The sequence below is a fragment of the Monopterus albus genome, unplaced genomic scaffold (genome assembly GCF_001952655.1).
Source record: "Monopterus albus unplaced genomic scaffold, M_albus_1.0 scaffold126.1, whole genome shotgun sequence".
Taxonomy (NCBI): Eukaryota; Metazoa; Chordata; class Actinopteri; order Synbranchiformes; family Synbranchidae; genus Monopterus; species Monopterus albus.
This window is the reverse complement of record NW_018128006.1, coordinates 1,701,749-1,717,240: the sequence shown is the minus strand read 5'-3', so window position 1 is coordinate 1,717,240 and position 15,492 is coordinate 1,701,749. Positions and strand designations below refer to the sequence as shown.

The 15,492-nt window shown below is 40.0% G+C and overlaps 4 protein-coding genes across 4 annotated transcripts in view; 3 read left to right on the top strand and 1 right to left on the bottom strand.

The window, feature by feature from the left end:
* Nucleotides 1-297: 297 nt before the first annotated feature.
* On the top strand, nt 298-2,976 carry sike1 (suppressor of IKBKE 1). The gene is made up of 5 exons (XM_020612490.1): nt 298-765; nt 1,204-1,309; nt 1,390-1,532; nt 1,632-1,745; nt 1,922-2,976. Exons 1-5 carry the CDS (start codon nt 607-609, stop codon nt 2,021-2,023), a joined length of 624 nt encoding a protein of 207 aa, XP_020468146.1. The 5' UTR covers nt 298-606; the 3' UTR covers nt 2,024-2,976.
* Nucleotides 2,977-3,388: 412 nt separating this feature from the next.
* micos10 (mitochondrial contact site and cristae organizing system subunit 10) lies at nt 3,389-5,316 on the top strand. Its single transcript, XM_020612588.1, has 4 exons — nt 3,389-3,693; nt 4,541-4,588; nt 4,960-5,066; nt 5,159-5,316. The coding sequence occupies exons 1-4, from the start codon at nt 3,615-3,617 to the stop codon at nt 5,165-5,167; spliced, it is 243 nt and encodes an 80-aa protein (XP_020468244.1). The 5' UTR covers nt 3,389-3,614; the 3' UTR covers nt 5,168-5,316.
* Nucleotides 5,317-5,474: 158 nt separating this feature from the next.
* On the top strand, nt 5,475-11,652 carry htr6 (5-hydroxytryptamine (serotonin) receptor 6). Its single transcript, XM_020612587.1, has 3 exons — nt 5,475-8,035; nt 9,616-9,750; nt 11,284-11,652. Exons 1-3 carry the CDS (start codon nt 7,121-7,123, stop codon nt 11,635-11,637), a joined length of 1,404 nt encoding a protein of 467 aa, XP_020468243.1. The 5' UTR covers nt 5,475-7,120; the 3' UTR covers nt 11,638-11,652.
* Nucleotides 11,653-11,705: 53 nt separating this feature from the next.
* The window catches only part of tmco4 (transmembrane and coiled-coil domains 4), an 8,907-nt gene continuing 5,120 nt past the window's right edge, over nt 11,706-15,492 (bottom strand). The window contains 5 exon segments of the mRNA XM_020612510.1: nt 11,706-12,936; nt 14,288-14,405; nt 14,633-14,750; nt 15,086-15,170; nt 15,466-15,486. Coding sequence (XP_020468166.1) covers nt 12,418-12,936; nt 14,288-14,405; nt 14,633-14,750; nt 15,086-15,170; nt 15,466-15,486 — 861 coding nt within the window. The 3' untranslated portion in view covers nt 11,706-12,417.

Here is a 15,492-nt window from a genome sequence, read left to right as displayed (position 1 = left end):
ACTGTACGCTATATATGCATATTAAGTGTGTGCTGTTGTGAGATGGAAGGTGAGATGGGTGTCCTGCATAGTCCTGATCATATGCAGTGCTTTCAATGAGCAATGAGATTAATAATATATCACTAGAGAGTCTTTTGGGCAGCAATTGTAAGACAGCATATAGAGTTATTATTAGTTATTTGGCAGATATAGGTATTTTGGATAGGATTTAGTAGTTTATGCAGTTCTAAGAACTTTTTTTTTTTTAATACTGTATATTCTTTCGCCTCCATTATCGTTCCAACCCAGCAGGTGGCGGTATTGCACCTTAGGTTGGCTTACAAACCGCCAATAAACACCATAAGAAGAAGAAGAAATGACGTTTCGTTTAGCTCCACACGGAAACGACAGCTTTGACAACAAAATAGAGTGATCTTTGTCTAAAATTTGTACTTGTTTACTTTGTCTATCGATAACTATTTTTCAAAGTCCGAAATACTATGCACGCGTTGATATAAAGGCTTTGGAGCTGCCTCGTTTAGATAACCGGCAAAGCTAACACTGAAAGGTGTTTTTCACCTGGCTGGTCGTGTGAAGTAGCTCGTTAACGTTGTCAGTTCCAGGTAAATGGCCTGCACTTTAGAAAAAGTGTTGGCCGATGCTCGGACCCTTCTCGAGAGGCTGAAAGAGCACGACACGGCCGCCGAGGGGCTGATAGAGCAGTCCGGGGCCCTCAATCAGAGCGTGCAGAGCATGAGAGAGGTGGGAAATGCCTTTCCTGACAAGGTAAGGGCAACAATCTGAACAGGGTTATAATCACAGTCCGTTTAAGTACATGAGTATTTAATACTGTACTCCACGCTGGCATTCCTATAACAGGCCTTCGTTGAGGTTATTCCCTTAATTCTGAAAAAGTAACTCAAACTAAATTCGTTGCTCTGTAGCATTTCAATAATCACCTAGTTTATATTTTAGTTCTGAGATCACACATCAAGAAACCCCTTTTATAAAAATATCAGGCAGCAATTTATTACTAATGAAACAAGTGTAACACAAGTATTCCACCTATGAGGTTGGGAGTTAAATGAATGTTCTTATGCATTTTAATGTGGTTTTGAAGTTGATATAACTTCCTAAATCATGGTTGATTTGCTATTAAAACAGAGAAAGAAATCTTTTTATTCCTTTTTCTTTAAATCCCACTGACCTTTACTGCTTTTTCAGCACACAGAAGACACTTCAGAGATTCAGGAGTTGACCAAATACAAGCCTCATGTCCTTCTGACTCAGGAAAACACTCAAATTAAGGAGCTACAGCAGGAGAACAAAGGTAAACTTTCCGTTCTGTCCTGCTGATGTATGGCTGGTGTTTTATGTTTTTGCAAACCCTCTTCGTGGCTGTCTTTGCAGAGCTATGGTTGTCTCTTGAAGAACACCAGTATGCACTAGAGTTGATCATGGGTCGATATCGCAAGCAGATGCTTCAACTGATGATGGCAAATGAGGAGCTGGACACCAAACCTGTGCTCAGCCTCCATGAAGACCATGCTAAAGTACACAGGTTTTCTTCACATCTTTAAAATGCTCAGTCATTCACAGGATAGGATTACGCAGTGTTAGATGCATGTATGTCTTGATTTCTGATTTTCCAGGAAGTGCAGAGCCAGTTGAAGAGAATATGCGAGATGGGCCAGGTGATGAGAAGAGCAGTGCAGGTAGATGATCAGCATTACTGCACTGTACGAGAGAGGCTGGCTCAGCTAGAGGTGGGCACATGCTTTCATTCACCTAAACAATAAAAACATAATACTTTATCACTCACCTCTAGTGACAGAAATATAGTATATGTGCATTTTGATTTTGGATCAACTAGCCCTTTAACTCTCAAATTTACACATGAGCACTACTGTCCTTAAATGTCTTGTTATTCTGTCATTTTCAGATTGAGAACAAGGAGCTGCGAGACCTCCTGGCCATCAGCAAGGGCACTGTGAAGACAGTGAGAGAAGAAATCAAGCAGCCAGTAACAGCAGCACAAGAATAATCCCCTCAACCAAGGTCCAAATGAGTTCTCAGACTTGCTTCAGTGTGAACTGTGATCGGAGAAGCAAGTCAAAAACAAGGATCAGGAGATGGGGTCGATGAGCTCTTCACCTGTGTTCACCATGTTATTTTTTTATATAAGATGGAATGCAGTCAACATATGTTTTGTAGCAAAGGCCACTTAAACAAAACATCATGGCTGCCAGATGTATTTATGTATCTGTGGGTAAATTTAGACGGTAGCTGTTTTGAGCTTTCATATTTACAGTATTATCACTGCAGTTGTGTTGTAGAGAATTACACGTACACCATGACTTTTAATGAAGTGTCTAGGCAAACAATGATAAGAATTCAGTGGGAGCTAAGGCACGCACGTGTACTGGTATAAAAGCAGTATAAGCCAAGGGGATTTATTTTGTTTCTGCCCAAAGATACAGTGGCTTTTCAAGGACACCATTTCTACCTCTTTGGTGCCCCTTTGATGAATACGCACCATCGCAATGTGGCAAATGCTCATAACCACCTCTGCTATGTGTACACTTGAAGTCCATTAAGAAACCAACCATGTTAAGAAGCTGTGCTTGTCAATCACTCTGCCAGCGTGATGAGTTTTGGCTGTTTCACACAGTTTTTCTGCTGAGGAGTGACAGTGGATCAGTTCTATGCGACTGTCTTATTATTTTATGAATTGTATACATTTGCCAGTCTGTTTGTAGAGTTCATATATGACATGATTTCCTTGTTTAGTACTTTGATTCTGCGTGTTTAACACCAGTTTTCTAAACAGATTAATCAGGTGTCCCAGCTGTTGACACATCTTTGTTTAATGGTAACACTTTCAAAATATGCCAAATCTTTGTGTAATAGATATAAAGTCCGTATTGTATGTTCTCATACATTGTATTTTGTCATCTCAGGAAATCAGTGTTAATAAACATGCTATAATGACTGCAAGGAGGTGTACTGATTTGTGTCAAAATTTCTTTGAGACTTTAAAATAATTATGCAAGAAATTTAATTAAACTGCATAACACATGTACATTAAGTTGGCTATTTATTAGGTACACCTGGCTAACATTAATGCAGTCTGATGCAAAAAATAATGTAATCAATTCTCCTTTCTTTAAGGTTATAATGTCCAGTTTTTGCTCTAGGTCTAGGAAGATGTTGGGTCAACAGTTTGCCTGTATTATACACAGGCGTTTCTGTTATTTAGCCTACAATCATTGCTATCAGTGGGGTGGACCAAATTATAGAAACACCTGTCAGTATAACAGCACCACAAACTACAAAACTAGCGGAGTGACCTCAATTGAATTACTACAAACTACAAAACTGATGAAGGGTGATTTAATTCAGGAATGTTGTATTAGACTGCATTACTTTTAACTAGGTGTATCTAATTAACTACCACTTGAATGCATAATGACTACGGAGATGAAATAGTTTTTAGGCTATACCATAGTTTTCCGCATGATGGCGACATTAATAGTTTTTTTTTTTTGCTTCAAGTCGTATTAATTGCATATTTCCGACGCCACGTGAACACAGCACCAGAGCTACATTTGACACTTCTAACCTGATACTAGCTAATGCTAATATTCAGCATGTCTGAGAAGGAGCTTGGGAGAAAGTGGGACCGATGCCTGGCAGATGGTGCTATTAAACTCGGTAAATATCCCAAAGTTTTTCGCATGAGGACATCGTAAGAAAGAGGACAAAACAAGCAGGAAATTGACTGTAGTCCATAGCTGTCATTGACTGGGCGAGAGGCTAACTAGCTAAAGGACAACTAAATGGCTAATCATATTACATATGACATTTATTCTCATAGGTAAAATTAAGAGTTAATTCTCTTGTTTCATTAAACAATGCAACCCTGGGTGCGTTGGCACTTATGTCACTCATAAATACTTGCATTTTCCTTAGTGTTTGTTATTAGGAAGAACCTAAATGAAGTGGAAACGCGATTCACAGTTACAACTCCACGATATTCCAGAACTAATATAGCTAAATAGAAATTGTGGCAGGACGAAGGAAAGTGTCTTGAAATACTGCTATTGGTATTATAGCTCAGTAAGTCCTGCAAAATAGCAAAAAGCCTTAGCCCACTTATGTAAGTTACGGCTACCAGGCCACGGCCAAAAATGTCAGATGTTTGAAGTGACTTTGGTTCGTTGTCATTGATACAACAGCTAACTGGTACACGTTAATTTAAGAGTAGGTACCGGTGTTCTTTGAAATGGTTAGAGGAAATATCACCTAATTATTTACCGGTTTCATCGAAAATGATGGGGAAAATACTTTAGTTTCCTAACACCTTGCTTATGAATGAGAGAGTGTTGTGCATTACAAAGCAATAAGAGGTTGCACCTTGGCTACATGACAAATATTGACTACATTATATGAATGTGCATAAACAAGACAGTATGAAACAGCACATGTGCACTGTAAAGAAAGATGTACCTTTTATTAATGAAAGATGACATTTAAACTTGTCATTTCCCATCTTTTTCAGGCACTGGACTAGGGTTAGGAGTCGTGTTTTCTGTTCTGTTCTTCAAACGTAAGTAGTTTAAATGGAGAGGTTGTTGTAGAGGTTCTTGACCAGAGGAGCAGAGCTAGGAGTAGTTTTCTGTAGCCACCACAGAACATACAGTACAAGTGGTAATCTGCTGCTTTTTTCTTTTTACAGTCTTTGGGGTGTTGCTTTTTTTTTTACTTTTCTACTTGAACATTAATTTATAATTGAGAGTATTTGGTGACACTCATCTTCAAAAACACAAAAAATAGTGTATTAAAGTTAAATACAGAAAAAAAATTGGATAGTGAAAAGGATTTCAAAGAGCATATCTGGTATGTTTTCAATCACAGTGTGAAGCACTTCTCTGTATACTTCAGGCATGAAAATAGATAAAGTGCCAGTTTCATTTGTAGGGCGCACATGGCCAATTTCATTGGGCTCAGGAGCAGGACTTGGCATGGCATACGCCAACTGCCAGAATGACTTGAGGTCACATTATCTGCTGCACAAGAGCAAAAAGGTTGGTGTGAGCATCAAAGCACATATGGACCTTAACTTAGCATCATTGTTTATGTAAATCAGAATTTAACTGATTTCTATTTTCTCTAATAGGAGCAGTAGCTGGAAGTCATCACAGGACTGTCTTTTTTTTTATTTGTTCTTTTGTTTGTTTGTTTGTTTGATGTGTCTGTGGGAAAGTCAGCTTTTGCGCCGATCTACAGTTGGGCTCTTGTATCCAATGAACAAGCCTTCCCTGGTATGGCTGATTTGCATGTGCCTAACCAGGACAGTCTGTGTTTATTTAATAAAATAATCACAACAACAAAAATGATTCCCTGGTGATTAATTTTTCCTTTATAATGGATTTTTTTTTTATCATACAGGATTAGTAGAAAAGTGTTATAATTTCATAGATTTCAAACAGTAATGGTGCTACTTGAAAGAGTAATAGAAGTCAGTTGTTAATGCAGCTTTAGAAAGGTGCGTTTTCAGTTTATTTCTGAATGTGTGGGAGTGATTTTTCAGAGAAGTGTCAAGGAGGAAGGTGGGGGTAGTGAGCAGTGGTAAGCGCTGTCCCATAAGGTGGTGGGCTTAGTGTGGGTGACAAGGGGTCAGGAGGTTGGCAGCCGCTGATCTGATGTGCCAAATGACTGGAGTGTAGCGATGGAGGCGATTAGACATGAGGGTGCATTAACACTGAGAGCAATGAATATTATGCATATTTGACAAGGCGATTGAAACGGTGGAGTGTGCTGGAGTTTTCCCCATACTATTGTGTTAAGTGCCCCTGTTGAGAAGTGAATAATTACAGTACGAACATAGTGAAATTAGAACTGAGAATGTAAATTTATCACTTAAAAATTCCATTAACTTTAACCCTTATCTTCACATAAAATTCACGTCTGTAAATCATCATGACTGGCGCGGATAAGGTCCACAGAATTAGTATGGAGATCACATGCGTAATCAAGGTGTGACAAGTAATTTGAGGTGAAAAACACCCTTATCTGCAGGGGCCAGCAGCTGTCTTTAACTACACTTTAAACTCACTTTTTTAGTTCTACTCATAGCAGTATAACTAAATGCAGTGAAAGTCTCTTTTAAATCAATGTTTACAGAAAAAGCAGTAACATCAAATCTTTATTTTGCATTACAAAACTGCTGCTAGTTGCACTTCAGTAGTTAAACACACTATGACCAAACATGGGAAAGGACCACCCACACCAGTTTTTGTGATGTAGAATTAGCATTTCTTGGCTGTAATTGTGCATGGTTTTGCATTAACAGCTTTGACACTCTCCTTCTCAGTAGGTGTGCGCTCAGGCTGGGAAGCGCGCTAGAGTGGCCGACAGAGGGATTAACAGGAGCGAGGGACATAAAGGCTGCATTAACGACTATCATACCTGTAGGGCACTTACGAACAGAATCTCGCTTATAAATGACTGCTGCTCTATTTTGCGTTGGTTTCTTCTTCCCCATGCTGTTTCCCATAATAAAAGGACTTGTGAAAGGCAGCAGAGCTCCAGCTCAGCAAAGGATGTACGAAAGCTGTACAATGCCACTTCTGTGGAGCGAGGTGTAATTGTGAGAACTGGTCATTGATCTCTTCGTCTTCAGTGGTTCCTCTCACCAGCACTGCTGTCGTCAAGGTTCATCTCTCTGCATGCCCTCCTCCAGTGATTGTCATCATTGTGACATGCTGCTTCAAAACCCTGGAATGGCTTATTCTGGCTCTTAGCTGTGGATCAGGTATGGGCATACTGGTGAGAATAGAGAGATGAGTATTGGTGATGGTGATTCTGATTATTATATTAGTGGCAGTGGAAGAAAACCCAGGGCACCTGGATGTATTCCTGCCAAAGGGAAATGGAGATATAACAGTCCGATTAATCTTGGCACGGGGAGGGTTGGATGGCTTCTCAGCTCAAGACCTCCGTGGCTTCTTCTTGTTGAAATGCATTCCTGAAGTGAGAACTTTGACTGGGAAGGAGAACTGGTTAAAGTCTGTACCATTTAGTGGTGCCTGAAGAGGAACCTAAGGAGCTGGTTTGTTGATTTTTGGGAGCAGGCACCATGGCTGACTCTCACTTGTCTGGTTTAGTTGGAAACTACAACAGCAGTTCTTCTACCACTAGTGCTTGGAACATCACTGGCAGCGGCCCCTGGTTGTTGGCCTTCATGCTGACTGTCATCATCCTCATGACAACCTGTGGCAATATGTTGCTTATAGCGTTGGTGTTTGCCCATCGCTCCTTGCGTTGCACTTCAAACTGCTTCTTGGTGTCTTTGTTCCTGTCTGACCTAATGGTGGCACTCGTGGTCATGCCTCCGGCCATGCTCAATGTGCTGTGTGGGAACTGGGTGTTGTGGCCTGCCTTCTGCCCAATTTGGCTTTGCTTTGATGTGATGTGCTGCAGCGCATCTATCCTCAACCTGTGTGCAATCAGCCTGGACCGCTACCTTTTCATCATCTCACCACTGCGCTACAAGCAGAGGATGACCCCACCTCGTGCATTACTTCTTGTAGGAGCTGCTTGGGGGTTGGCAGCACTCGCTTCCTTCCTGCCCATTGAGATGAAATGGCACAGCTTAGGCCATGGGAGTGGACACCCATCAATTCCTGGGGTCACCAGTAGCAACATCAGTTCCTACTCTGAAACACTGTACTCAGCATCCTACTTTCAGCTGTCATCATCAGGAGGCCTTTCATTCCAGTGCCGCCTGCAGGTCACCCTGCCCTTTGCTCTGGTGGCATCTGTACTCACTTTCTTTTTGCCCTCTAGTGCAATTTGCTTCACTTACTGCCGGATCCTCCTGGCAGCACGGAGGCAGGCGAAGAGGGTTGCAGCACTGAGCCACCCACCGCACCCACATCCCTCTCTCGGGGAACCTTCCCAGCCTCCCTCACCTGGGATGGCAGCAGTACAAGCTCAGCAGGACAGAGATGACTGCAGGTACCAGGAGCCTCCTGTGTCACAAAATGTACTGGTAAGAAAGAGCTCACAATGTGAAACAGGCCACTTAGTGCAGATATATACTTCAGGATTCTCAGTGTATGACTGTTGATCAAATCATTAAGTAAAACACTAGGCAATTTCTAAGCAATCCCTGACAAAAATCAGCAGTGATACTAAAATAGTAGACTGACCTTTAGGTGCAGATTTTAATGTGAGTAAAAGGTTGATTCTATGAATGTAAAAAGTAACAAAGAAAACACTGAAATAGTTCTCGTTTGTTTTTTCCTTGACATTTTTAAGGTTGTACATAATATTGTTAATTCCTGTTTTGTTAATTCTTGTGCCCTTCCTTTAAAATTGCAATAATACTGTTGAAATCCCACTCTTAAGTGCAGCAATTATAAAAAAAATAATGAGCTGATTATTTGTATGATTATGTGTGCTTCAGAATTTTAAAAAAGCCTTCAAAAAACACTGAGTGTTCTGTGGTAGCCCAATTTATATATCATATCTACTTACACTTTTTGCATGACTGTCCTGATGGCCTGTTGAGTTAATAAGTGTACTGTATCTGGGATGAATGATTTGGAAAACTACATTATGGTTATGTGGGTGGGAAGCACTGGGACATTATTGTCCACCAGTAAACTAAAAGGAATTTTAACTATAGCAAGCAAAAATAAACCAACAGAACAACAACAAAATGCTTTACAAGCTGTTTAGTGGCTGTCTGCAAGGACAGAAAGACAAAGAAGAGACTCAGTAAAAGGGAAGAGGTGCAAAACCTGCCTAGAAATCATAGAGGAAAAAGTACAGAGAGTTTGTCAGAAGTGCTGCCCCCGTCTGCAAGGATCACAGCCACAGTCTGTCACATTTGCCTGCAATAAAACTACACACGCCAGAACAGTCCTTTCTCAAATAGCTAGCTAAAAAATATCTGGTGAATTCCAAACATGTTAAAATCACCATATTCTTCACTATCTCACTGTATCATATATTGTTTGTTAGTTTGTTTCATTGCAGCTACAGTACTGCATACAACATTTACACTGTGTAATATTTCAGTATGACTGTACTGTTCCATCAAATGGAAATATTCTTTATGTATTGTGCATCATTATATATACTGTATATTTTCTCAAGTTTAGTGTTCCTTTGTTTTGCCATAAAATATTGAAGACCTTACAATTTTTAAAGAAAAAGCTTTGAGAATTTGGAGAAATTTTTGTCAAGAGTTAGATGAAATGATCGATACCACTGTGTCTTGTTTTGTTGGTACATAATAATAACAACAATAATAATTATTAGGCTTTATAGGTAAGAAATTATTCCAAAAGATAATTCTTTATTAAAGCAAACATTTCATTTTTACATGTTTATCAGTGAGCATTCAGCTTAGCTAACTGGTGGTTGGGTGTTTAAGTTCTTTTCCTAAAATGATGACCCATTCCTCATCTTGATAAAAACTGGACAGCTTTATTTATCAAATCCATGTCAGAAGGCCCCAAAGACCAGAATAGTTTTTCCAAATGCCATTGTAACAAAGTGTATTTGTAATTCTTATAACTATAATAAATTGTACATCTTTTTGTTGTTCTCTACTGTCCACAGCCATCAGTGAACAGTGAGCGCCATCTGGCTCACAGGCAGGGTCGGAGGGCGCTGAAGGCCAGTCTGACACTAGGAGTCCTCCTGGGACTCTTCTTCAGCGCTTGGCTGCCCTTTTTCATCACCAACATGGCTCAGGTAAGTAAAGGCACCACATACTAACTCTACCACAGATAAGATAGAAATATAGACAAAGAAAATGAAGGCTAAAAAAAGGGTCACCAAACATATTAACGTAGCATTTGACATGTCAAACTAATCTTGGATGTGAGGTGCTGCTGGAAAAGCTTCAGTATATTCAGTTTGCCTTTGCCTGTATGCACATGTAGTGTTTTTTCTTCATTGAGCACATTATGTTGAGCACATAAACAGTGTGAAATAAATGGAAAAGAAAGGGAAAAAAAACACTTAAATAACAATCTATTTTTGTATCGGCCAGCCATGGCGTCAGAGCTTTGCCAAGCTATTCGGTGAGGAAATAGATTGGCATTTCAGCTTCGTGTGGCTGACTCATTCCAAAGCCTAGAAAACAACACATCAAAGTAGCATTTATAATTAGTATTCCTTTTAAGTTGTTGGTTTTGATTTAATTATACTGAGCGTGCACGCTCATTACTCAAGTGAACAAAAAAGGAAGACCATGGAAAACCTCAGCGAGAGGAAATGAATGTCAAAAAACAGCTTAATCTAAATTGGTAATGGCACTTGTCTTGTTTTTCAAGCTTTCAATGATCCAGTCATTTTGATTTCCCATCTGTGCCCTCTCACTTCTCCCCTGCATAACAAAGAGCACAGAGACTTGACTGTGTCTGTGCTCTCCTTCCTTTTCACACTCAATGTGGTGTGTGAAACTCACCCCTCCTTTTTCTCCTATTCCCACCGCCTCCCTGTCTCATCTTCATAGTATTGGAAGCTTTCCTCTAACAGCTGTCTCCTCCTTCACTGTCCCTCTCTAGCCCTGGTGGCTGTGTTCAGTTGCAAATGTATTAGCAAGCTCTATAAAAAATAAGATGTTCTTTAAAAAAAAAAAAAAAGATCCACAGCCTGTGTGACTAGTGGGAAAGAAAATGTGCCTTTTTAAAAACCATTTCAGGACACAGCTTTTTTAAATCTATATGGGGCCACAATACACAGGAAAAAAACTGGAGGATTTTATAATTGTCTCCTGAATGTCACTTTTGGCTTTTTCCCATTAAGGGTCACCACATGTTGACTTTTGGCACGTGTTTTAAGCCAGATGCCCTTCCTGACGCAACCCTGACTCAAACCTGGGCTGCAACGGCGAAGGCGCTGCACCCTAACCACTAGTCTATCAGTGAACGACTTGGGAATTATCTCCTAATTATGAGATCACCATCTCATAATTACAAAATAAAATCTTCCAATATTTTTTTTCTTTAGTCAATGCAATACACTTCTGTATGAACCAAATAAATGTTTTTTGGACTTATTTCTTATTCTATGAATTTCATTTGTTTTTGAAATTGTGCCATTATTTAAAGGTTCCTTGTGGAGGTTTCATTTTAACAAAGCTGTTTTACTTTGTGTGTTTTCCTTGACATGTGTTGTAAGCATTTTCTTCTTCATAATACATTTGCCAAGCAGGTATTTTTCAATATTATATATAGTGAATGTCTGATGTCTGCCATTTTGTTCACCGTCTTCATTCAGGCAGTGTGTGAGTGCGTCCCTCTCGCCCTCTTCGACGCCATTACCTGGCTGGGCTACTGCAACAGCACGATGAACCCCATCATCTATCCGCTGTTCATGAAAGACTTCAAACGAGCTTTGGGGAAGCTCTTGCCTTGTTTCGCGCAGTCACCCAGAAGACCCTCACCAGCGCTTTCCCTCTCACTACGCAACTCAGGAGAGCCTAACATTGCCAGTAACCCCCACTCTTCCCTGGCCTCTGACCACACCCACCCCCCCGCCACGGCCACTGATGCAGTCAATCTGATGGACGCTGAGCAAGCTGGGATTGAGTTGCCTCTGTTTCTGCCCAATCAGGTCGACACCCTGGATTGAAGAGTAATTAAGAATAAAGTCAGCTATTATGTGGAGTCAGGGTTTGGGATGAGTGATTCAAGACATACTGAGACTCATAACAATTCATGATTTACTCTCTGTTAGTTGAGAGGGTTAGGCTGAAGTGAAATAAAAGAAGAATCATATTTCTTAGAAAAATGTCCATGAACGGTCAGTAGGCTCCATCCTTGTTTCTTCTCAATTATGAACAGTGTTTGGAAAATGAATATACTGTATGTTCATCACTAAAACAAAACAGTCAGGGTTAAGATTATTACCAGTTATCAGTGCTAGTGTACAGCGTAAGCGATGTAAACTCTTTCACATCGGTGAAAGTGGAAGAGAGAAAGGAATGGCCTTGAAAAGGCCAGTCACTGAAGTGCCCCCAGCTTTATGGAAATCAAATTACTGTGATAATATCCATAGCAACCAGGCAACAGATGAAAATTAGAAGGACAAACAGAGATATCACCTATTTTGTAGCATCCACTAAAACCTACAAAACACAAGCAATATGTACTGGTATTTCACAGTGAGCTTAGAAAATAAATTACAACTATTTACATTTTGTTAAAATCTAGTCACAGAATTTGAAATGGTCATTGATTTAATATACTTAGTGTTTAAACAAAGCAATTGATTCTGGGGCTTTTCACTTTAATAAGCAGCCATATGTGAGCATTGTCTCTTGAGCTGTCTCTGGCATGTCTGTGTTTGAGAATGGAATGAATATTTTCCTCCAGCTTTGATCCTGAAAAAAACACTTGAGAAGATGAGAGTTTACAAGGAAGCAGCCGGTCCTGTAACATGCTCTTTACAAGTTTGTCCACTTTTGTTTGTGTGTGTGTGTGCTGAAGTCGGGTGCGTATCTGGGGCGGACTCCGCTACGTCATCACACTGCTGGGTGTTAAGAGCAGGTGACAAGTTGTTATTGGTTGCATTCTCCTCAGAGCTAAGTGGCAAACTGTTCCTCACAGTGATTAGATTTTCTGATTCTGTGTCATTCAAAGTGTCCAGCAGTTCTGAAATATCAGGGATATCCCAACCATCACCAATTTCCTCTGTGTCTGCCACCTCTGTCATGTGTCCACTTTCTTCTGTACAAGTCTCAGCTGTTTCATTCTGTGTCTCAGTCACTTGTTGCTCATTGAGGGTTGTGTCAGGGTTGTCCACTGTCCCCTTTGTAACTGTTCCAGACTGACGAAGAGCAAAGGAGGCTCCTGGGACCTCTTTGGTGGGAACTCCTACTGCCACCAAGATGGTGTCCATCTGACGCATGTAGTCCAAGTGACCTTTCACCTGGGAAGCACAAATATGCCTTTAATGTCTGAATAAAACAGGGTTGATATTTGTAAATTAGAGTACAGAATTTTTAAGAAAAGGCTATTATTTTTATTATTTTATGTCAAGTATCTATTTTTAATGTTCAGTTGTGTGAAATGCTAAGTAAAGCTATGATACTTTAACTTGTTCAACAAAACAATGACTATTACAAATACTGTGTTTGTGTTACTGTGGCCCAAGTTTCACGTGGTGGTGGTGGTGGGTGTGTGATTTAAATGCAGGTAGAAAGGCATAGCTGTGAACTAAAACAGACCAGTGGGGGCCTTCATTTAAAAAAAAAAAACATTTTTCTTAACTTTTCATCTTGTTTAAAATGTCTCTTTTAAAGTGCCAATAAAATTCTGTATTTAATAACATTGCATCACAAAAATTGCATCTCATAACATTTAAGTCAGTGATCAACTGTTTCTTAAACTTATTACTAGAATTACTCAAATCCTCCATCAAACTAGGTGTTTGTTTAAAGCAGCACTCACCAATATCAGTTTATATTAACAACAGGTTAAACTACTATGGGGATATTTACTAACCCTATAAAAGTCCCTCACATTCTCCTCTGGTGAGCGATGTGATTTACACACACCCTCTCCCTCCTCAAATGTGTTCTTAACAACGATGAGGTCTCTAGTGACTAACGGCTGCCACACTGAGAGCAGGGCTGCAAGTTTTACACTTGCTTTCTCCTGACCTTAAATTTCAGCCACAGTTCCCTGGGCTGATGCTGTGGTAAATCAGGCGCAGATAGTATCTGTGTAAATTTCCATTTTCTCCTCCCTGAGTGGGAATGCCTTAAAATACATATTGCATGAGACTCAACATGCAAATTCCTGCGGTGCCGCATTGCTTCTGTTTCTCTGATGCAAAAGCCCGCCGACTCCTTACTAAATATGAACACTCACAATTTCATCTGTTTAGTGCCAGAAAATGAGCCGCAAAACCTTAGAAAATATCCCCCACTGTGTAATGTGAAAGGGAGTTAAAGAATTATCACAAGACTGCTGTTCCTTTTAGCATCTTTCAGCTCATTGTTTTGGTTTTATAGCCCACAGCTTTAGTGTCTTGGTTCATTTTCACTACTCTTAAACCTCGTATTTCTAGAAGCAGCAGGCAGCTGTGACAGTGTTCAAGCTCCAGTAAGCCAGTAAGTTACCTGCACAGCATCTGGCAGCTCCTAAAACATGAATACTCATTGAGGAAGGTGTCTGTTCTTTTTAAGGACTGTAATCCAACAAATAAATCCCACGTTGAACACAATCTAAGACTTAAACAGTGTCAAAAACTAAGTTAAATTTAAGCTCTGACTCACCACGGAGGAAAGATCCACATTGATTACACGCCGATCCTGGATATTGATTGGCTGTAGCCCAGCAACAGACAGTTGTGCAGCTGAACTCCGATACAAGAATCCCAGGAGCCAGTCCCCTCTGATATGTGGACAGTTCAGAAAATCATTTAATCGTAAAGCATAAATCCTGTTGTCAATACAATTTGTTTCCAAATTTACTGTAGGTAAAGCAACGGATGCCCACACTGAAAATACTGTATATCATGACCAAACAATATGTATCAAAACTATAAAGCAGCTGTAAGAATTTTATGTAAAAATATAAACATTACTACATAAATATGCAAGGAAAGAGCTCTGCTTTACCTGCAGTATCCATTTACTATTTTTCCAGCCACTACCCTGGCCATTCTCTCCCAGGCCTTTTCTGAGCCGTCCACTGGGGCCCCCAAGAGGACCACATCCTCCACTACTCCTTCACTACCTGAAGAAAACCACACACATTAGAGTAGTTCAGAATGTAGAATGCAAACATTTCTAGAAAATAACAATCTGAATTAGGTTACAGTGTGTTTACTCACGCTATAACCACGTTATTTAGAGCTAACTTAAAAATTCTATTCTGCTTCTTCAAGGACTTAGTAGAAACATTACCTCAGTGGCATAGCCTTCATCCCATAAATGTCTAATACATTACAGGACAGATAAATGGATGTGAGCACTTTGCTAGCCTGTGTATGGATAGTTTTATCCAGTTTCATTTCAATGCATAATCAAAACAAGTTATTTCCGCAAAACAAAACAAAAAAAAATTCATACCTTGGTCACTGGCAAGCTCCTGTAGACAGTAGTAGATAACTCTGGCCCCAAGACTGAAACCTATGAGATTGACAGGGCGTTTCCCCTGTAAAGACAGAACAAAAGAGAAGAGGTGCATAACTCCGGAGTAGTGTTCATCCTCCTATAGACAAATTCTTCTCTCTAAGCATACAGTAATATTTCAGGTCATTAAGTGCTGCATTTATTTTAGCATGTGTTAGAAGAAGTGCAGAAATACGATTGTTGAATTTAATCTAATGCATTTAATAATGGGTATACAAAATATCCAGCTAATCCTTCCAGAATAACAGCTGACACAGTACTGCCACAGACTACAGTGGTGTGCATTAACAGAGGTAGGATGTACAGTAGCACAATACCTGCTGTCTGCTTCTCAAAACCTGTGC